The 23,943-nt window shown below is 40.4% G+C and overlaps 1 protein-coding gene across 11 annotated transcripts in view; it reads right to left on the minus strand.

Moving 5' to 3' along the window:
* Nucleotides 1-3,246: 3,246 nt before the first annotated feature.
* Nucleotides 3,247-23,943, minus strand: part of INO80D (INO80 complex subunit D) — a 44,128-nt gene continuing 23,431 nt past the window's right edge. For 8 of the 11 annotated variants that reach the window (XM_048952547.1, XM_048952538.1, XM_048952543.1 and 5 more), the window contains 6 exons: nucleotides 18,262-18,486; nucleotides 16,161-16,270; nucleotides 14,306-14,439; nucleotides 12,734-12,951; nucleotides 12,279-12,436; nucleotides 3,247-11,319 (listed from right to left, as the gene is read on the minus strand). In XM_048952547.1, the coding sequence (XP_048808504.1) occupies nucleotides 10,151-11,319; nucleotides 12,279-12,436; nucleotides 12,734-12,951; nucleotides 14,306-14,439; nucleotides 16,161-16,270; nucleotides 18,262-18,486 (2,014 nt within the window). In that variant the 3' untranslated portion in view covers nucleotides 3,247-10,150. The remainder of the gene's footprint in view (nucleotides 11,320-12,278; nucleotides 12,437-12,733; nucleotides 12,952-14,305; nucleotides 14,440-16,160; nucleotides 16,271-18,261; nucleotides 18,487-23,943) is intronic. The other 3 variants (XR_007378457.1, XM_048952545.1, XM_048952539.1) reach the window with 3 other exon arrangements.

Raw genomic sequence — 23,943 nt, forward strand, 5'->3', positions numbered from 1 at the left:
CTTTCTTTCCATCTTAAGTGATGGTGGGAGTAAGATCTGCCTGTTTTGTTGTTGGTGGTGTTTTTTTGTTTTTGTTTTTTCCTTTTTCTTTTTGTTTTTTCTTTTTTAGTAACAACCCTTCTAGTAAAAATTCAAAAGAACAATTACAAATGGCTTTAGATAATCAAGAGTCTCCTTTTTAAAATAAAACTTTGATAACACATTTCTCCATTTCTTCTATATATGCAGCTTCAGAGAAAATATCTCATAAGGGACAGCAATTTGCAAAATGTTTAAAAAAATGCCATCCAAGGTTCATAACATATACACATGTATATGCAGGACATCTACACTCTATATACATATTTAATATACGAATGCATGAGTATATACTAGGAGAGGACCAACAAGTATGTTCTCCACATACATAAACTGGAATAGGGTCATCTATGTGTGCATATATGTGTTATACACACACCCAGTACACAACCATACCCATACGCACACCCAAACATGTATTATAGAAATCGTCATGTATGACTGCATGAAAGCTCAGATGGAACAGTACATCAGTTACCTTTTTTCCTAATAGAAACGCAAGGAAGACAAAATTCCATGGCTGAACTGTGGCCAAGAAAAACAGTGCCATACCCAGACTGAAAATGTGGACTGCAGTAAGGCCTGGTGGCAGAATGGAGCTGCGCTCTCCTCTGAAACCACAGGTAAGCAAGCCATGAATGTCAGCAGTGCTTACGTGTGACTGAGCAGGTTTCTGACAGCTGCTTTCTGCTAAAAGGACAGGGGAACAGGGGAACTCCAGCTAGCCAGAAAACAAAATAAAATACTTAAAAACACAATTCACTTGCATAAGCAAAATCATTCAATGCACAATGAGATGCAAAATTCTTGCATGCTAATGGTCAACTCTGCAGCTCCCTTTAAAATCTGTTTACTGGTAAAACTAACGAGCTGTGTTTCTCTTGATATGTTTGACAACAGCGCTGCTCAGAACCAGCACAAGGCTGCCTTCTGCTCACTGCTCTCCTTACGGGAAAGGCACACTGAGCTCCCTTTTTCACACTGGGGCTGAAAATTAAGATGTTTTCAGTGGGTTTGCTTTTCTCATTTTGAGTATTTACCTCTGAATCATGGTGCTGGGTTAACCTTTTAATATTCTAGATAACTGCATCAGTTTCTAAGAGAAGTTAGCATTCATCTGCAAATCAATCACAGTCATAGTCAAATACAATTGAGTAACTGGAAAAATCTGCCTAGGGTCAAGCAAATGCTCAGGGCCCAATTCAGCTGCCACTGCAGTCACCCAGAAAATTTCCCTAATGCATAGAAGTGCCGGACTGGGCCATTAGAGCTGCTTACTTCTACAGCATGATAAGCTTCAGAGATACTGGGACAGGGAGGAGCTGGAATGGAGGTAATGGAGTAGCAAAGCAAAAGAGGTCGGCATTGCAAGAGGCCTCACTGAGTATTAATACACACAGAAGCGAAAACGTACCAAGGAAATTCTGTTTTGAGGGCTGAGGTAACAAAAATCAGTGGTGACCACGATCAGACCTATCACTGACACCAACCAAAGCCCTCAGATGAACTAAGACCACGTTGTTTGGCACCACGTGCTTACCTGTTACACATAGGTTATGGCTAGTCTTTCAGCTCACACACTTGTTTATGTTACAACTAATGCATGTGTGTGATACTACGTATATACCATCTATATATATATCTGTATGCATATATATATATATACACACATAGATTGATTGCATTCATACCTATTTATCGTGCATCATGAGGACAAGAGCACATTCAGCAAAGTGCTACCAACATCTCATATACAGATATCTCTCTCTGTACAGGTACACACAGAAGCAGGTCTATTTTTCCCCAAAAGGCATACAGATTTATGCTGCTAGCTCCCATTACCACCACACAATGAGAAGGAAAGGCCTCTTGACAACATCCACCTCCCTGCCCTGTTCGCTTGTACATGCAGATGCATGAGAAAAGAAATGCACTGTGGCATGGACGTACTGAGAGGGAAGGGAAAGTACAAAAACTTCAAGGTTTGATTTGCAACTGCTTTAAAAAAAAAAAAAAAAAAAAAAAATCAAAAAAATTAGAATTAAAATGTCTGTGCAATATTGGAAGCTCTGTTCATCTAAACAGATTTTTAAAGCCACCAGGATCAGCATCACTAAAAGTGAAACTGCATGAATAAATAACATTTAGGTTTTACTTTTCTCCAGCCTAAATGTTGTAACTGATGCACAGTATGACGCGTAAGCAAAAATATAAGAATGTTTCTGATTCCTCACCCTTTCAAGTGAGAACTCTCAAAGAAATCTTCCTTCTCCGATTATGAAAAAGAGCTAAACAGCTAAAACCAAATTCCAAAACTCACAAGTGGAATTCCCTGGGCTGAAAGTGTATTTTGCTCTGTCCCAAAACAGCAATTCTGGAGCAAAATCAGCACACACAAAGACCTTCAGGAAAGAAAAGAATCTGCTTTGAAGACAAGAGCCTCTTACAGAACGGAGATCGGTCCTCAACCAGTGCTCCTTACAACCTGAGTTGAAAACCAAGTACAACTGGTTAACCACATTTTCCACATCAGACTATAGGAGATTCAGGTATTAATCTGCAAAAATACACAATCCCTCCGTCTCGTCGTCATCACAGAACTCTCCATTTCAAATTCTCCTGAAAAATATCACTCAATTCTCCCATCCCTTCTCCTCCTCCATGTATTTTATGTAAAGGCTGTCTTTGGGAGCTTGGTATTTTCATGACATGTTAAACAGGGCTCACTGCAAGTCATTTAAAAAACAGTAAAATTGACATGATATCAGAATTAGCCTTATAACAGAAGATTATATAGTAGAGAGTTTGAGTTATTTATACAACAGTGAGGACATAGGAACCCCCTACTAAATAATCACATTTCTACAATACATTCCATCACCTCTCGACTACTTTTCTCTTTACAAAACTATGACCTACATACAATATACACATTCGTATCGCACATACATCCCCCCCAATGCATATTTTTGTGTGTATATATCATACATACATGCACACAGGCAGTCTAATTCTATTTATAAGTCACAGTGGGAATTCCTTTGTGAGGAAAGGAGGGGGAAAATTCCTGAATAAGACACTGAGATTTCTAATGTTCTGACTTTTCAAATTCCAACTCACAGAGCTAACTGGAAATAAATACATTTAAAAAAAAGTCTTAAAACTTGGTTCACAACTTCCAGCTACAGTAGTTGGATTTTTTAATTTGATCTATTTACCCTGTAACTAAATGTCTAATCAATGGTACAAACCACAGATAAATTATTGCAGAATGTAACACTCAAAATAAAATTTAAAGAGATATAGGAACAGTGATATAAGGGTTAAAAAGAGTTCTATGCTTTGTTGATACAGGATACCATTTTATTTTAATTATATATATATCTATATATAGATATAGATATAGATATCTGCAAGGTAGCAAAGAATAGCTGTACACCTTGACACGGCAAAATCCAGTGTAAAAAGGTGCTTCACTAGTTCGTCTTCCCAAAAAAGCTTGTATATAATTTTATAGCCATTAAAAACACATATGCAACATAATTCATTACACTCAATACAGCTTTAGTATAAAACTTATAATTTATGAGGTGATGTTAATAGCATAAATTAATATACCATTTCTCTTAAAATCTACAATAAGTATTCTGAAAGCTCATTGGGGAAGGGTATCTTTAAATAAAAAGTTTAAAGCTGAGCGTGATGAAAAAGATTCTGTATGTTGATCTTGAGAGCCCCAAGAAGAGAAAGAGTCCCTAAGCCAGACAGTGGACTAGAAAATTGAACACGGATTTCTCTTTCTCGCACTCTCACTTAGATGACGCTCTACCTTAAATTATTATTTACTTTTAAAACTATTTACTTTTTTTTTTTTTTTTCTTTTTTTTCTTTTTTTTTTCTTTTTTTTTTTTTTTGTTAACTGCCCTTATTTCCACAAGGAATCCCTGAGACATACCCAAAACTGTACAGTGAAGATAATCACTGTTCAGAGAAACTGGTTCAACCCCTTCTGGTAGGATGTGTAGGATATTTTGCATGAGAACCCAACTGTTCATCACTTCAGAATGAATCTGTTTTCATTGGGACCATACGCTGTTCGGAACGCAGGTTAGATTCATTACAGGGTAAATTATCCACTCCAAAGCAGAAGCAAATGCCATGTCAGTCAGCTACATTAGAGCAATCTGCACCAAAGTTAAAGTTTTCCAGAGGATATCTGGGGACATCACCCACCCAGAGCTCACTTCAGTGGGTGAAGCTGGTGAAGGCAGCAAGCAGATAAAACGTTAGCGCTGCTGGACCAAGTGCACGCGCACGTACTCTGTGCATCTCACCGTGTGTGTGCTTGGGGGCTAGGGAGGGGAAGGAGCACAGGAATGCATTTCTCCCTCATCAACTATGTATAGTTTTAAGGTCAAAAGCCTGAATTTCAACCTGTTGACTTCCAAACTAAATTCTGTGAGCCAAGGAAGACTGAAAAGGTGCCAACGCTTATAAGGAGCTGGAAAAAGAAAGCCTTCTCTACTGAGGTCCATCTACAGCCAAACCCACTGACTTCCTTCACGCTCCACTGCCACCCTATTCCACAGGGGCCAGAGAACAAGCGTGTGGAAGCAGAATACAACAGGGGAAAACAAAGAACCCAACAACCAGGAGACAAGTAGCAGAACAGCAAAGGAAAAGCTCCCAGAACTGAGTTACTTTTTTGGTTTGTGTTCAAATGGATGAAGATATGGGCGAGAAAATTGTTCCAAGACACAATATTCTGCAATTCCTCCTTCTCCCACAGGCTTTTCATTCCCAACAAATTAGCTGAGAGAGCGAAGTCTCTCACAGACTAGGAGTCACCTGAAGTTCAAATTTAAGCTTAGTAAATTCAAATGTCAGTTTTTCCCCCATCCATCTTTACTTTTAGCTGGGCTTCTTCACACAGCTTTTAAAGAAAATGATCTGTAACTTTTGTGATTTTCTACTGATGCACTTCTCAAAACAAGAAAAATCTGTGAGAAGGCAGATGCTCACTAAAAGCCCACACATTCACTGCTGATGCTCCTCAGCATCCAACCTATCAGTGTGCTGTGAAACCCTACTCACTGAGCTGAGAAATATTTGACGTCTAGTACACTGTCATCCTAGCACCCCAGATGTATGCTATGAAATGCAGCAATCTCTCCTTCTTTGTATTTCACAGCCACAGTCACTCAGGACCAAGCCACAGAAGACTTACGGCTGGCATTACCTACCCTGGAGAACTATCTGAGAATGGGAGACTAAAAGAAAGAATGATGGAGAATGCAGAAGGAAGGAAATAAAAGGAGGGGAGAGGGGTAAGAGGAGCAGCCCACAACATCCCAGCACTAAATATCACTCAAAAGATCCAAACCTACTCCTTTAGTTAGTATCTCCACCACCAGAGGATGCTGCAACTGGCCTGCATAGGAGACTTCTTTACATGTCGTGGCAAAAATTCAAAGGCAAAAAGAAACATCCCATGAAGAAAGCTGCCCAGACACCCACACAGTGCTTCACTGCAGAAGAATCATCACAGGTAAGTTGCCTACTTTTGCCTGCTGAAAACTCCCCTTGCTGCAGCTTGCCTTCCACCACTTGAAAGATTAAGTACCAGGGAGCTGGTCCTGCTGATGCCTACAGGGAAATGCAACAGCCATGCTGCTACAGCGCCATGGAGGAGCCGGAGCTTCAGATGTGGACCAGCAGGATGTGCACTTAATCACTAGGGACAACTTCTCAGTGAAGACACCTCTACAGGGTAATATTCCTCGAGACCCATCTTCCCTAGCAAGGCAATTCAACCCTAGACTGTACTTAGATGTGGTTACACCAAAACAGCCTCTAACTGAATGTGGGTATTAGCTTGCAAATTCATTCCCAGCTCCTCTTTTAATGTTTCTTCCCTTACATTTGTATTTCCAATGCCATCTCTGATTTTTGCCTAACGGGTTGTAAGCTTCTCAAGGCATACTAATGTTTTCAAACAAGAACTGTGAATCCTCATTCACTAACCTGCTGAAAGAAGTGGGAAGCCTAGCTGTTGCAGACTATAGTGTATGAGGCAGACCTTCATCTGTGCTACCTCTCAGCATTATTGATGTAATTGTTTCACTGACCTTTATGTCCAAAGACACAAAGAAGCTTGCTACCAATGAGAAAAGAACTAAGCAAGAACCTGGAACAAGTGGAAAGCTGGAGGGGACAAAAAATGGCATCTTTCCTATCTTCTTGCATCACAGATGCATCTTCTTCTATCAGTTAATGACAAGACCTAAGAACAAATCAGCCTTGAGGTATCTAAGTGAATATGGCTCCACTCGATATTGGCCTAAAATCTTCCTAAGTGAAAGTGTGTCTAACAGAACACCTCACACACCAGGCCACCATCAGGCTGCTCCTATCAGCCTCCATGCTTTTATGTGTCATTCTGTCAATTCTTGCACTTTTGTACAAAAAATAATTGAGATGCAGCTATTAACAAAAAACGATCTTACTGGTACTTTATTCTAGATCTAATTCTTTTCTCCATTCTCTACAACTCAAATCTTATGTAAGGAAATTAACTTTTAAGTTAAACTAGCTTTATTCCATCCATTCATATGTAAAGGGCATGACAGATATTGACCAACTCAAATCAATGGACTGAAATTGCTACACTGACTCTTTGGTGAAAGGGCGATTAGAGTGCTAATTGCTGTACAAGGAGATGATATTCAAAAACCTCAGCAAGAGAGCATGAATGCTATTCAGGAATTACACAAGGAATACCTCATCCAGACCAGCAATACTTCCCAGAGGGAGAGGTGCCAAATTTTTGGCTGCGTGAGGTTCTCAATGGGATCTTCCACATCCAGCAGTAAGACACTGATCCACTGAACTCAATGGGCTCTGCAGGTGTAGAAGTCTACTGGTACAAACTCTCCTGTAAACCTAAGATCAGTTCTCCTAAGTTCTCGTCAGGCTGGCAGTGGAAAAAATAGGAGGTGAATCAGGAGAAGGCAAGAATGGTGGCCCATTGCAGAACTCTATCAGACAGGACAGAGGGATTCCTACTTCCAATGTATATGAACAAATTCATTTTTAATAGTACAGTTTACTGCAAACTTAGTTTGCCCACTGAAAAATGTTACCTCATCACTTTTCAGGAAAAGGTCATCAAGGGATATACAAAACTGAAGTTTAAGTGGTGGAAGAGTTGATGTCCTAGGTTGCCTTACAGGAATGCAGATCCATAATGGCCAATGATTTCAAACGAGAATTATGAACCTGCATAACTTTGACAGCTTTTGAAATTCCCTGATTAAAATAACACTCAGATTAGGATCTGGATTCTGTTCTGAATTACACCAGTACAAACTCACAGTGACCTTATACCAAAGAGCTCCTCTGAAATTTATACCAATTTGAGCGAGCAGAACTTGGCCCTCCATCCCTCCCCCCCCTCACACCCTGCATTTGCTGAGAAATGTAATGTGGAGCAATTAAACCCTGCAATAGCTGCAGCTTCATGAGAGAGTTTGATGGGCACAAGAATCATTTCAAGACCAAAGTCCTGAAACCAATTTATAGAAATTAACATCCTCTAAAAGTGACACAAATACACAAGCAGATTAAAGAATTAACCATTTGGTATACTAGTTCTTCACTCTTTTTCAGCCAGTCACCCAAAACATGAAGAAAGAATATGGACACAAGGAAAATAATTTGCAAATCAAACAGTTGTCTCCTCAACAAAGCGTGGGGAACTTAATACAAAAATAAATAAATGCCTTGTCAGATTTGCCTCATTTCACAATACCACTGGGCATTCCTCAATCAGCAGGACAATCACAAGCAGGATTTCATAGGCTTCATTTCAACTTTTTACATGATTTAAAAACATTTAAATGTTACAAACATATTTAAATCACCACTTAAAAAATATTTGCCTTATATTATTAAGATCTATTTTACCAAGTATGAAATAAGGACTTCATAACAACAGAAGCATGAAAATCATTTTTGTTTCCTCCACCCACATACAGTTGCAATTTCATAAAGGACACACACGTCATCCATACTCCTTTAAGTTTAAGGAGGACAAACTTTTCAAGAAAAGGAGATAGTATGATTGCTATGATAGTAAGGAGACAAGACCTCTCCCATTTAAACTCTGCTCTTTAGCAAGATGAAAGGAGAGGTTTGGGTCAGAGTTCGATGTGGGCCTGACTGCTAACGAAATGACTTTCTGTAGAAACTAAACTTAGTTCAAAGATTTCTTGCTCAAACAATTTATTAGGCCTCCCTATCACATGTGCTTGGTTCTCAGTTTCCTGGATTAGACTAGAATATATGCAATAGGATGTTTTACACTAAGGTGGAAGGAAATCCTTCTTCTACAGTCGGAGACTGAAATGTGGGTTTTTCTATTCTCACTCATTTGCATCACAGAAACAAGTCAAGAATAGTAGAGACTTGTTATACTAATGAAATAGGAGTTGCTTTTACAGTCAAAGTATACTAGCAAATCTGAACCCTATAAAGTCACAAGCAAATTCCTTTTTTCCCTTCCAGTAAAGAGATACATGTAAACACCTCTGGATTTCTGCTGCTGTTATCCCTTGGATTAAAAACAAAGTAAAAAAATAAAAACATCTAAAAGCTAGTGGACTCCATTCTATAAGAACTGAAATTGCTCTGAAATTACTACCTAAGAGTCTGAACACTGTCTTCAGCAGGTGAGCAGTAAAAGCAAAACTGTCCTGCCAAAAAAAGAAAGCAAAAAAACTCTTATTTACCTATTTTGCTTTAGTGATTTATCTTTTGGTTAGCCACGACTGCTGATAGGTACCTGCTAGTTCCTTACACACACACTCAGCTTCATGTTAAGAGCATCAAGTTCCATAAGAAATCCAAAAACAATATGGCTTGGTGTGAAAAAAAGCTAACAAAGTCACAATTTGAAACAATTTGAGAAATGCAACCGTTTGGAACTTACCAAAGGGCCTGAACTAGACTTGTGTGGATGGGCAGAATATCAATTGAATTCTTCCAGTTTCACCTGGAAAGTACCTGTCAGCCTGTCAGGCAAGGAGTCTGGGACAAAGCCACACTTGAAAAGGCAAATCATCAATGTTACAAGGCCACAGTAATTCAGCAGGGAAGGGAATTTCTGCACAGGAATCTTCACTATACCATTATTCTATTTCAACATTTCTGGTTTTGTTGGTTTTTTTAGTTTTTTTTTTTTTTTTTTCCTCTGGGTTAGCTTTGCATCAGCCTTCAAATTTATGGGCAACAGTCAATTGTTCCCCTTGCTGCTCAATGAATTAAAAATCATCATCATCAAAATAAAAGTCAGCATGCATTAAGAACAGTGACCAGATCCAAAAGGGGACAAATCCCACTTTTTCCACTTCTTCACCAAAAGCAGAAGAAGAACTGCTGCTTCCTGCACCCCAAACACACACACCACGCACACAGAGGAGATCAAGACACTATCTTAACAAGCTGTCAAACTCATTCTTGAACATGGTCTTGTTTTAGGACTTCAGTGCACTATTCTCAATTCAATGTGCGCAGCCAAGTTTTCAATGCCAGATGCTACCTTTGGGAAAATAAAAAATAATAATAATAATAAAAAGACTTCTGCCCACTGGAAAACTTTCTACCAGATGCTTAATGGGATGGCAAGCACTGATCCAAACCCTAGGAATCAGTAACATGCATCCATAATCTGAGGTATCTTCCCATTGCTAGGTCTTACTGCTAAGATCAATTACATCCAGTAACTGTGCTGTATCCTTAAGGAATTACTGGGGAACAGTGAACCCGCCTGCACTAAATGAGCACCAGTGCGTAACAAGCACATGTGAACGCTACAGCAAGGTTCACAGAGGGCTAACCCTGGTCAGTACTGAAGCTGGGGTTTTCTTTTTAACCCCTTCGTTTAAAAAAATTAAAAAAAAAAAAAAAAGGGGGGGGGGGGAGGGAAAGGAGAGGACAGAAGAAAAAAAATTAAGGAAGAAAAGAAAGAAAACACAGGTCCCCCATCTACCTGCACAGAGCCAGGCAGACAAGCTCAGCTGGAGGTGGTGAAGGGCGCAGATGCGTTATTGGTACTGGTAGCGGTGGCACCGGTCACTGCAAAGCCTGTGGGAGGAGCTATGGAGCTGTGGCTGGGCTGCAGGTCCTTGGGGATGCCACTGTGGGAACTCAGCTGGTGCCCAAAAGCTGCGCTGAACTGAGGGAGCTGTTGTTTAGGGGAGGTGGAGGCCATGAGTTCAGCGGAGGCAGGACCCATGCCACTAAAACTGGTCTGCGGCAACCCCGGAAGCACACTGGAGCTGTTGGGGGTCACAGTGGCGAAGGCAGGCTGTGTGGTCTCTGAGTGCGAGGTGGTAGGTGGTGTGGACAGGGAGGTGGACAGGAGATGTCCATCTGCACCAAGAAGGTTGCTAAACGGAGAGGGGTCCCCAAGATTGACAGGAAGATTTCCCCAATGAGTTCTGGGGTTGACCACCCCGCTAAGTGGCACGTCCAGCTGAGTTGGGAGCAAGTGCTGTGCCATCATGGGCATCTCTGCTGAGAAGGTAGCTGCCAGGTTATCACCAGAAAAGGATGCGGTGTGAGGGGATGTGATATGGTCACTGTAGGGAGACGGCACATGCTCGCTATCATAATGGCTTCCATGGGGTGAGGAGTGTGAATGGTCACTGCTGTATTGCTGTCGTGAGGTGATCAGGTCATCTGCCTTGCTCAGCAGCTGGGCAGGGTGGGGCCTCTGGGAGGCATGGCTGCCATCGTGAAGTCCATGAAACTGTCCTGGGAAGGCTCTCTCCCCAAGGCCACTCTGGCTTATCAGAGTGGCAGAAGTAAGGCCGACGTTGGCTGGGGCTGAGAATTGCCCCTGGATCTGCCCTGCCAGGGGCGTAGGTGGGTTGGACAAGGTAGCAGAGCGGAGCAAGTTCTCATCCAGCTCCAGACTGGAGAAGTTATCATGTACTATACGCCCATTCAACAGCTCCCCCAGATCCGTGTTAACCTCTCGACTCAAGGACTGCATTCCTGGAGCTCCAGCACCTGTAGAGAACACCCCTATCCCTCTATCTGACAGCTCCTGAACTGGCACACCATCTGTCTGTGTAAGTACTCCAATGGTACTCAGGCACTCAAGAGAAGTTACAGCCTGTAGGGCCCGTTCCAGTTCTTCAGCCTCTTCTGTTGTTGGAAGGAGATCTCCATTTTTACCTGCAGAAACAGGAATATCAGAAGTTAAGCACTCATCTCAGGCGGACCCCAGCACCTGAAGGATGCAGGGGTACAGAACAGCAGTGTATAAGTTTCCAGAATGGCTTGTGGTACAGAGAAAGTTTCCTTCAGCAGTGTTGACTACAAAAGCAGCGTAAGAAAAACTAGAAACTAAAACGTTCCTCTCCTGTGAAATTCCTTCTCCCTTCCTCCTCCTCAACTTGTAGTATAAGGTGCTCCCCACTCTCACTGAATTTAAAGCAAAAATGCTTAAGCAAGGTTTTCATCAGTGCTGCAATAAAACATATTCAAATTGTCTACAAATTCCTTTCTGCTTACTGCATTACAGCCTAAAATTTATACAATCAGTACAATTTAAGCTAATTTCTACTGAAGTGCATACACTTACATCATATCTGGTCAGAAAATGAGCAAAGAAATCACATATTCCACACAGCTCCAAGCTGTTCTTATTTCTTTGTTACCTGTGATAGTTACCAAGCTTCAGAATCCAGAAATTCAGGCTGATCAAAAGCTAGTTTCAAAAACGTATTTAAAGATCTTATTTTCACTCTCCTCTCCTTTTATCAAAGACCAACATTGAACGTGATTTCAGCCCCACTCAATGGCAGAAAGATGCCATTACTAAGAATATGCTTGATTAAACTGCAACACTGACAGGCAATAAAAATGCAAAATGAATTATTAAAAAGCTAAACCAATTAGGATTTACAGAGCAGTAATTATAAGAGCAAGCATTCATCTACACACACCAGCCTTCTCAAAGGCTGCTTTACTTCAGAGCTCACAAACAATAGGGAAGACGTATTCTCCCTTGTCTAGAAGTTACTGCCTCTCTGAGAAAGCAAGCAGCCCCTCAAAACGCTTGCTTCAGAAATACTTGTTTTTGCAATTCACTGTCTGTGTTCACACTAGCATAGAATAAAATAAAACGATACCTTCAAAGAAATCAAAATCTTGCAAGTCATCGGGCAGCCGTGGCAGGACATCAGAGAAGTCTTCCTGATTCAATTCCAAGTCATGTGGAATGTCTGTGATTTCATTGGCGATATCATCAGGCAGCTCATCGGCACTCAGCTCTGGGGTGGAGGGGCTCCTGGACAGAAAGAACCATTAGTCCCCAGTGTTTGACTTTGATTCCTTCAGACAACAACTGTGAATGGACATTTCCTCACACTTTATCCATCAAATTCAGTATTTGCTCAGATCTAAAATTACTGATTCTAAGTTCAGTTGTTTTTTTTCCCCCTACAGTCACATGGAGATGTAATTTCTCCAGAAGCATCTTCCTGCTCCAGATGCTGATCAGCACAGCAACTTCACACCTTTCTACAGTACTTATTTACAACATTCAAGATAGCAGAGAGCAGGGTGGGGCAAGGCTGCCACTAACCGTATATGGGGCATCTCTACTGGCAGTGAGACACTGGCAGGCATGGTGAGGTTCCCTTGGGGCACTGCAGGAGGAATAGGTTTCTGGGGCCGGCGTGGGCCTCGCCTTCTCTTCTTCTTGTGTTTTTTGGTAAGTGCAGGTGGCTTTGTTTTTTTCCTGGGTTTCCTCTGCTGCTGGTGCTGAACTTTACGGGAGCTGTCCCCCCTCAAGAAGTTGTCCTTTGGGAACAAAACAATAGCAGCAGAAGAAAATAAAGAACAAATATTACTTTTCTTGCCTTTCTTTCCCCTCATTATGTTCGTATGTCATGCAAGAGAGACCACTAACTTAAACCCAGGCAAGACACAAATATTAAGCTGTTTCTTCCCTCTCTGGCAAAAAAATCACAGACACCAAAGTTTGGGGTATGGTAAATAGAAGAGGCTGTATAGTATTATTTAACAAAACCATTGTAACAAATCCTAACTAAATCTCTGCAAAACTGTTCTTTTGGTAGCATTCCTGTGAATACTTTGGTAAGGTGGTAATAATGGAGTGTAGCAGCTGCAGACAGCATCCTCAACTGTCCTCTTCCGTATAAAAGAGACAGCACTCTAGGACTAGGGATTTGTAAAGAGTACGGTTGAGTAACTATGGCTTCACTGCTTTTTAAGAGTAACCCAGTGGCCATTTACAAAATAAAGCAAATATTTTTCAATTCTCAGTTACCATTATGCTGGGAATGGCAGAGGATTTTATCTGCTGCAGAACTAAATAGTGACAGACACAGTAAAGACTAGCTGGGACAAGGGAAAACATCCCATACAAACCTGTTTGTTTAGCAGAAACCATCACATTTCAACCTAGGAAACTCAGTATTTCAGAATTATTAGAGAGAGGGGGCAAAAAAAGAAACCACAAGAAAAACAACAGACTCCAACAACAGAACAAAACAGAACCAGCAGTTTTATGTGTACTGCCTTGAAGAAAGGGCAAGACAGTAGTGGGTGCACATGATCTGAGAAGTTTTGTTCTGGAATATTGAAGGCATAAAGGGAGAGTAGAGGACATCATCTCTATTTGTGCCTTCTCTCACTGTGTTGTAGGCCACTGCTTTTCCTCTGGGATGCAAAGATCCCTGAAGGGGATTAAAGACAGCTTCTTTAGTCACTGAAAGGTAAATTAAGTAGCAAAATCATTACGTTTGTAATTGCTTAATTGCTATCTACACTTCCTCTAGAAAATGCCTGGGATGCTGCGTAGCAAGGTTGTTTGAAAAGCAGTGCTCTGTCCGTACCACAACTCATAGTACATTCAGAACCAAGGGCCAGGAGTGAGTCCAAATAAAATGGCCACAGGATCTCTAACAAAGACTTTGCTATTTCTTGATACAGGAGAGGAGGATATTCTCATGTGCACTTTGTTACATCATCAAAAGTATCTAAAAGATTTCTACAGCATACTTTACACTAACCAGGAATCTTTTACCTTCTTAAGAAAGTAAAAGGCAATGAGCTCTTAAGTTTGTGAATTCTCTAGTTATCAAGCAAGAGTTTACTCAGTACAAAGAAATAATTATGTTTTTGTACTCACCATTTTTTTGGCATGTTCTTCGCACAGAGGTGTCTGATGTGTAATGTCAAAAACTGGCACAGAGCACTGCTGACCATCTGCAAACTTGGCTGTGCAACTTGAGAAGAGCTGCTGAGAACGGTTCAGTAAGATATCTGTGCATTTCTGAGTCAGGAATAACACACAAGGCAATGATGGAGAAACGCCCTTTGATTTATCCATCTGGTAAAGATCAGAGCCTTCAACTTTATCTGTCCACGGATGCTACTTTTAATGAGTATCTTAACTTTGTTATTCAAGTTCAAAGCTAGGTAAGGCTCAAACCCAAGTTTTAAAGTGAAAAAGTGCATTCATGCAGAATCTCTAATGATTTTATTATATATTGAGATAGTTTTATGGAAGCAGCTATTTCACTAATGAGTTCTTAGCAAAAAGAAGTCTTTTCCTGGATTCTTAATCAATAGATCAATAGTACCAGTTGAAGCAGTGTAGTCAACACGACTATTTCCTTACAGACTAATGACAATCCATACTGAAACATTAAAGAAAGACTATTTCTTAATTCAATCTTTTGAGGTACATTCTTGGCATTTATCTGTACAACTCAGACAAAGAAGTTTCAAGATCCTTCCTGCTCCCCTGAAAAAAAGATGTGTAATCAGACACAAAGGTCAAGTAAATCTAAACGTAAGCTCACTGATATTTCCTTCAGAAAAATTCCCTGCAGAGGTGAAAATGTTTCTAGTCTTAAAGCAAATCAAACAGGTATTTCATTGTGGCTTTTTTCAGCAGCAGTAGAAATACTCCTTCGGTCTTGAATAGTTTTCAGTTTGATTCTACCCTCAAGATCATTAGGTGTGCTCAAAAAAATACTAAAATGCTAAAATGCAAAAGGAAAAGAAAAAGAAAATGGGAAAAAGAAACTGCAGAAGGCAATCTGGATTGCAGACTGCTTGTTTCAGGTTTCCAGTGAGAAGAAAGTATAAACAAAACAGGTAGAAATGCAAAAATTACTATTCTTGACCACTCTATATACATCCACAAACAAAACCACTTAAAGAAAAATAAAATAGAATTCTGAGTCACATGGAAGATCCAAAACACAGCCAAACAACTGAAAAGGTGCACCATCTGCTAGCAACTGGAACAGAGACACACTGGTCTCTTAAAATACCAAAACCTTCAATAGAAGGAATTTCACCTACAAAAGCTCTAAGTCTTCATCTATAAAAATACCAAGACTGCAGAATTGTTAAGTATTCCAGGTCAGAGGTCTGCTTGTTTATAGTGCTCAGAATTAAACCTCACATCTAGTATGCTTCCTCCCCTCTGTGAGCTTCACACATAAACTCTTTACATCTTTCCAGATGTTGCTTGAAATTCTCTGCACTGGGAGTTCTTCCTCATTTAGAATTTGGACTTTCTGACTCCCTCTCTTCTGTTTCTTTAGCAATGCAAAATAACGGATTTCCACCTTCCCCAGTCACTGCATACGTCATCTTTTTCAACCACATGTGAAAATTTGTTTCTATAAACCTTTCATAGGTAGGCAGCCTACTTGAATCTACCAAGAATTATATGAAAGCCATGAGATTGAGGGCCACGTGTTTTGTACCATTTTATCCATGAAATAAGATCATTTTTATACAGATTTCTTATACCCACTAGACATAGCTTACAGGAGTAAAACAATGTGACTACGAAAGGTATCAGTAACAAACCACTTATCTTCATTGCCTGCAGACCCACAAGGAAAATCTAAAAGCAATACAGCTGACAAGACACTAACAAACACTCATTACTTTGTGACAACATCTTTGTCAACGAACAACTCTAAAGCAGGAAAGCTTCCACTTCTAAGCAGTTAAAAGGATACGCTGAAAACAATGCCTGGTGAATGGAAGGGCCTTGTTAGTGCATGGTTCTCCCTTCGAAGTCCCACTACAGGTTGTTGGTTCTGCATCTCTCTGCCTGGCGTGGCTTGCACTGAAACAAAAGCACAAAAGAGTTTGGAGTCCAAAACTCAGTCTCAGGTATTAACTTACCACAACCATTCCACTGACTGTGGCACAGCAGGATGAAACACTGTAAATCACATGTGTGTGTGTCATGATCCAGATGGGTGCACATCTACTACCACACTCTAAACAGGGATACAGAATAAATGTCAATGAAAGGTGAAGGTATAACTGTATTAACAGGATTGTTATTAATTTGATGGGGCCTTCATTGTAAAGAGAGGTGCTCTGGTGCTGTTACTATGTAAATATTACTACACACTGCAACAGAGCCCTGAACAGCAATAAGCGAGTGTCATCATAGGTGATCCTTAAAATGAAGTCAACTTTCAGAATACAAAGTATTGGGTATGCCCACACGGGCAGTCAAGTGCATTTTCAAGCCTGTTCATAAATCAAAACATGCCGAGCATCCCCAGAGCTTACATGCAAGCATGTGCTCAGACAAACTTAGACTGAGCTCTGGAGTGGCAGAGCCTGAGCGTGCTCAACATGGGTAAAAGCTCTCTGTCATCAACGTGCTACAGCCCAATCCACCAGCAGGTCCCCAGAGTGCTTCCTCAGCACAGCCTCGGTGCTTTGAGCCTGAGCTGCAAGCAGGCAACCAGACAGCAGTGTGGATGAGTACTGCAAGTGTTACACAGCTCACTCGTGTTAGCCTGCTCTCAAGGCATTTGTCACCTTCACGTAGATAAAGCTGGAGGTTCCAGGGCTGAATTTCACCTCTGTACACGTTGTTTTCTAGGTTGACAAAAAGCTGCCTGTAGCCTGACTGCTTGCCTTCATCCATTACTGTCATCAACTGCACTTTGACTGAGCAAAGTTTTAGTTAGTGATACTACCTGTGAAAGATTTTGTAAATGAAAAGACTGCAGTTACCTAATTTAACTAGAGCAGTGATGACAGGCATACCTGGCTACACTAGTCTTCTGAGAACAATTTAATCTTTCATGTAATGAAAGGCCTCAGTAGCAAAAAACCCAGAAAGAGTTTGTCAGTTCTGGCAAGGGTTTTGCTGTAGCTGAAGTTTGGAGACATTTATGTGTCTTCATAAACGAGTCGTATACCTCTATATTACACTTTTGAGAAGTTATTCCAGCATCACTCCACCTCCCCAGCAATAAGCCCTCCCACTGCCAAGAATCACAGCCCATTGACCAGGAACAAGAGCATCTAATCATCAGAATATACTCTCGATACCTGGCCTGTCTCTCATACCAGCTCTCCCCAAACCCACAGTAACACACCCTGTAAAGCAAAATCAAGAAATCAAAGGGAACTGGGGGTACCCAAGGGTTCAGACTTACTCAGTCTCTATACAACACATATCAACCAACTCTCAGTACGCCAAGAGCTGGAGGGATGTTGACATTACCTAGAAAAAATTCCCACTGAAGGTAACCTTCAGAGCTGTTAGAAGATTTTTGTTACCGAGTTTCATTTAATGCTAGATTGAGTTAAATCTAATAAAAAGCATGAACTTAAGTTTGATTTGCTGGGAAGAGAACTAAAAAGTGGTAAAGGCTGGAGGGGAGGGGAGTTTAAAAAAGCAGGAAAAAAAAAATGAATTGAAGCAGTAAACTGCAGACCAAACTCAACACTTTCTGCAGAACTGGGCTTAGCAAAGTGCCAGATATTTGGAGACAGATAAAATGCATACATTCATTAGCAAGAATAAATTTTAGTGCGCCACTAAGTTCTCTTAAGACATTAAAGAATCCAGCTACCTCTGAACAAACAATCCACGTTTTAGAACACAAAGCTGAAAAATGCCTCTTTTAATAGAAAACGATGTATGCCATGATTATTTTACCCTGATGGCAGCATTTTCATGCCACGGCTGCTCTGCTGTGAGCATGCCTACCAGTTTCAGAGTTCAGCATTTCAGCTTCAGCTGCTAGAAACCCTGCCCACCTTCACCCTGCCCCAGTCATGGGTTACTGCAGGTGAAGCTCTCACCTGCTACGAGCACAGGTCACTCTGCGGAGTTCCTGGATCAGTTGCCCGGCACGCTCTGGCTCTCTGCTGGCCGCCTGCAGCAAGGCTTTCCGGAGCGTGTGCCGGCATTTCTTCTGACGAGATTCTGCCCGCTCCAGGCGGCAGAGGTGCTTGTATTTCTGCTGAAAGTAAGTGCAAAGTCTGGTCACCCTGGAACTCCTGTCATCCGCATTGTCATCATCGGACCTGGAGGCAAGAAAAAAGAAATAAATACAAAGAGACTTTAACTGATTTCTTTTTTTTTAGAGGAACTTTAACATGTCTATTTAATAGAACTGTTAAGTTGGCCTCCATCTTCTAGCCCCACAGACACCCGAAGGCTGCAAACAAGCAGGGTTGCTTGAGAAAAGGGTAAGAACAAGAACCTGTTTGAATTCTAAAGGTACTTACCCTTCTTAGCATGTCATTATTAGAGATTACATCAATTTATCATCAACTCTGACACATTTAAATGTCTGGAGCCCGCTGTTCAAAAAAAAAAATCTATACTGTTAACCTTTATTTACTGTAAATGTCTCAGCAAATGAGACAAACTCTTAAATCAAAGTGCAATTAATGGTGAAGACTAGGGTGGGGAGCTACTCAGTGGAAACTTATTGAAGAAAGGTCATGTGGAGAAGATGGTCAAATTCTAACAAGTACCAAAACTGCTGACCTTTTCCAATTTCCCTTACTTTGCCAAGTGGTGTTTTTCCTCCTAAACCAGCTAGCTGTTCATGTTCCCTGCCTCTTGCACTAGACATATACCAATGCCATGCCCATAGCAAGAAGGGACTTACTTCACTCTTCTTACTAAGAAATACCCACAGTGTGTCCCTTGACTTTTAACACACAAACCCAACCCCGCAGCTCTCACAGATAAGCCTGGACTGATATCCCAGTTTCATCACAGTTAGCTGCAAGAACACTGTAGGGTAACACAGGCCACCTCCTCATAACTGCACCAATTCTGAGAGGATTTTAAAATAGGGGGCAAGGGAGAAGTAAGTACTGGTGGCTACTTTGTAAGGAGATTTTAAGACAGTGCTGCTCTCCCTTGCTGCAACGCTACCCATGCAGGAGAAATGCATGTCTAATTCTGAAGTTATTGAGGGGAAAAATCAGACCAGCAATGATCAGGACTGATCTCTGTCTTTGTTTGCTTGAGAAAGCTTCTTCCCATGTATCTGGGCTTTCTAAACGTCCAGGCACTTATCAACAGGACCACCAAAGCCATGTCAACGTGCTCAGTTTGATGAGATCAAATAAATAAATAAAATCACAAAGCAATGAACTTATCTTTGGGAACAACAGGGTCCCTGGTGATACCAAGTAGTTCTACACACCAGGCACCACTTTGCAGAAGGATGGTTTTGCTCCCAGAGCAACAGAGCGAACTGAATCTAAGCAAAGAAGACCTTGTTCAGTTTTTCCTTTAAGCTTTCCCTTACAGAACCAAGGAACTTTTTGTCAGCTTCCCCATTTGAGAGAAAAGAAATCCAAACAACTGAAATCAATCCCATCCCCTCAAGGCTCTGGCAGTAGAGCTTGGTTGGTGAGACTGAAGGAACCAACATCCAAACCTGTGCCTGGCAAAGCAGAGCTCAACTGCTGATAGCAGAAGAATGCAATATATCGGTCAGGATAGTTACTACACAAAGATCCAGAAAAGTGAGCAGAACAGCTGATCCTGTAAGGCAGTATGACTAAAATCCACTTCCTTTTGTGGAAAATCTTATTCCATCTGCACGCAGGCTAAATTTAAGAGACTTTCCAAAAGGCATCATCACAAGGACTGCCCACAGAAACTCCACACAAGCACACACTGGTTCCTAATACACATTTTTTAGAGGTTTATGTCCATTCAACCATACTGCAAATTCTGCCCATTAAGACAGATAACAGACTACTTTCAAAAAATGTAAATTGCACGCAACTAACCACTGCAATTAACCGCTATGCGGCACATGCAGCTTGTTAAAGGTATTTAATGTATGTAACGTCTGAAATATTTTCACACTGAAGATGAAAAAAAAAAATTCACTTATAAGCATTCACAGAAAAGAATGCCTACTGAAACAAACAAACAAACAACCTGATTAGAAAAAATAATGTGCTGGAGCACAGGCTGCCCAAGGAAGTTGTGGATGCCCCATCCCTGAAGGCATTCAAGGCCAGGCTGGATGTGGTTCTCTGGGCAGCCTGATCTAGAGGTTGGCGACCCTGCACACAGCAAGGGGTTCGTAGCTAGACGATCACTGTGGTCCTTTTCAATCCAGGCTATTCCATGATTCTATGACACTCTATACAGATTTTCATCCTAATTTATTAGAAGAAAGCAAATATATGGATGGAATCAGTTACACATAGATCAGCCAGGGGTCTGAAATATTGCTTTACCTGCTCTGGGACAAATCACTTAAACAAATGTGCATACATATTAATTTTAAATATGGTTACAAAAGTTAATTCAGCATTAAGTAAAGAATATTCCTTAGGAAAAAAGGTCTTTCTGGAGGAAAGAGTGTTTTTCAATGCAAATGTCTCTAGATTGGAGACCTTGAGCTTGCTTTTCATTCAAATAGACAGAAAAAAGTCATAGTATTTTAATACATTTTGAATTGAAATTTATGAGATCACTTTATAAAACAAGATGAAGACACATATATAAGACATAGAAAGAAGTCATTCCTGCAATTAACAAGGGTTTAGTTCAAGGCAGTTTCTAAAAAACCTACTCAGAAGCTATTTCCCAGCCAGCTAGATTAACCATACATATTTCTGTGAGACCTAAGCACAGCACAATGACATCCTCTTTTTTTTTTTTTTTTTTTTCAATAAAACCTAGGCAAGTATCAAAACTGAAAGATACTTTTTACTTTTGTCCCTTCATAGATAACTTTATCACCCTCTGTTTCGTCTATTTTCTTATGCCACATTTATAACTTTTGAAGCTGAATTTAATGTGTGGCATTTTGATTTTCAAAAGAATTCAGAAAATGCATGCAAGCCATCTGATAAATCATCCAAAGAGCTTCTTCCCAACCCTTCCCTGTCGGGCTGTCATGCATAGTCATCAAGGGAATTACCATTGACTTCATGAAGAAAACAAAGGCAGTAAAAAGGGAGAGCAAAAAAAACAAAACAACCTGTGAGCAGGTAGCACTTTCTTCTACTCATCTGCTCTGAGAAGCATTCGTGCTGCTGTCTTCAGAGGAGTCAGATGGAAATAGGCGTGCTATGATGACTGCCTTTGGCTTGTACTGAATTACGTAATAACCAATGAAGTGACAGTATTGTTGAAATCCACCTTAATTATTTCTGTGGGTAGGTGCTTTTAGGGTCCTGAAATACATCTCCAAAAGTATACTTCTAGATACCACATACTGGCATTAAGGGAACACATCAAATAGCAATTACAATTGTATAACTTTTCCCATAACTCAAACAGTCATACTCATCTAACCATCTGCATAGAATATTTTACCATATTAATTGCACATACAATTAACTTGCTATAGGAATGTATCTTCAAGAAATATTCTAAACTAACAAAAAAGACAAAAACAATACTTTCAAAGTTCAATGACATTTCCTGCAGAAGCTAAGAGAAATATTTGGAGGGATCTCCCAAAGGAACTGCAATGAAGACTTTGAGAAGTTCAGTCTCAAGTGTATTTAGAAGAAGGTAAAGAAGCAATTTGTTTGAGGGTTATAGTTAATGTGTGTGCTCAAGCACAAATGAAAAAGAGAGAGAGAGTGGCTTTAATTTGACCAGCTTAACTAGAAAGAAGAGTAAGCAAATTCCCACAGTTTTAGGCATATGCTTTTGGAACTCGATGGCTTTGGAAAACTATTTCCACTGCTTTCCTGCTTTTTTTTTTTAAATCAAAACTCAGAGCTCAGGAAGCTGACCAAATCAGGAGCTATCAGACTGAACTGCCAGCAATACAGTATCATTTTGACCAATCAACTCACCCAAGAAACTGTTTGAACTTATTTGTCTTCAGCAGCCGACAGACCAAAGTGCAAAATTGTCCAAGTGCTCAGAAGCTATTTCCCAGAAAAACATTTCATGTAGAGAAAACCTCTACAGAAGGTTGCAGAACAGAAATAAAGTTTTAGCAGGCTGACAGCAAGTGCACGTGTCAATGTTTATGAATAAACTAAATCAGGAAAGCTGCTGAGGAGAGCCAACGCTGGGCAGACTGACTGAAGTACAAAAGCAGCCAGTACTACACAAAAATGTATCCATCATCATCAGTTAATAAACTGTTTAATTCAAATGCATAAAATGGTAGAACAGATCAGAAAGATGTCAAGAAAAGGTATCAATATGAGAAATGATGAGGAAAAATTCAAAGGAAGTTAAGACAAATAGAAGACAAAATACACACGGATGACCTTTAAAAGTTATGGAAAAAAAAAGCACCAGGGATCTAAGGAAGAACTAGTTCAAATGTCAAAGAGAGATGAGCATATGGGAGTCATTTGATAGATATATCTGCTTTGAACATTACGTGTGATTTAAAAGATGAACTGAATGTTGCTTCATGTTCTCCCAGAACATTTTGGTTCAGAAGTCACCTTTCAAGTAGAACTAAAGCTTGTGAAAGTTTACTCTCTGACTTTCAACGCCCTAAAAACAATGGTCTTTCATAGTTTTGAAACTCCTTTCTTCTTCTTAAAAAGTAAAAATCTACCCTGTGATTAGGCTTCAACTCACTAAGGGCTCTCAGTACTTGGTATGTTGCTGCCTGTCCTGATAACAGCTCTGTTGCTCACTGTGCAGACATGCTTCAGGGACAGACAGAAGCTTGGACAAGTCTCAGAATTTCCATTTAACAATGAGATGATGCTAAATGCTACTTAACTGGGATATTTAAAGAATAAATAAATGGGAGAACGCCGTAGTATCAAGCAATCCATTAACGTACTGAAAGAGAACATCTTTACAGAAACTACAGTCAGACATAATTGAGACCCAATTTCCTTTTGTTAACAGTTTCTTTACAGCAACACACTTGAGATGCTTTGCTTCAACTTTGCACCTTACAACTTATGTTAATAAGGATGTGTATTAATGATATCCTGGTGTAAGTCCAGATTCATGGTTTAGCAGAATAATGAGACCACTACTGGCTTTTCTGCACCAACAGCTGACACCTGCTCAGACACATCCCCTTCCTCCTTTCAGTGCTCCCCAGTATTTAACAACAGTTTATTCACTTCTTAATTACTAAAAGAAATACCATGCCCTTTGAAAAAAAAAAAAAAACACATTAAAACAAAATCCTGCACAATTACCATTACAATTAACAAGTAAAATGCAGTAAGTTTACTAACAAGCTTATTCACAAACAGTAGGGAAGACAAGAAACCAAGAACAATTCCTTTCTCCTTTGGTTACAAGTCAGGAAATCTCTCCATCCAGCAAGACACACAAGTTCATGAATAAACATCACTAAACCCAACTAAATTTAGGCTAATAAGCTTAAATTCTTTCCTGATGCATCCTTCTCACAGCAGACTGCGCAGAGGTGTCCACTTTAAGTGAAAGCTGGGGCTGAAGGCAGAACACTGTTTAATAGCTCTTCACAAATGAGTTCAAAAAATCCTTCGTTTCAGCAAACCTCATAAAGGCCCAATGACTCCACTGAAGTA

Source organism: Lagopus muta, chromosome 8 (genome assembly GCF_023343835.1).
Source record: "Lagopus muta isolate bLagMut1 chromosome 8, bLagMut1 primary, whole genome shotgun sequence".
In the NCBI taxonomy this organism is placed as follows: Eukaryota; Metazoa; Chordata; class Aves; order Galliformes; family Phasianidae; genus Lagopus; species Lagopus muta.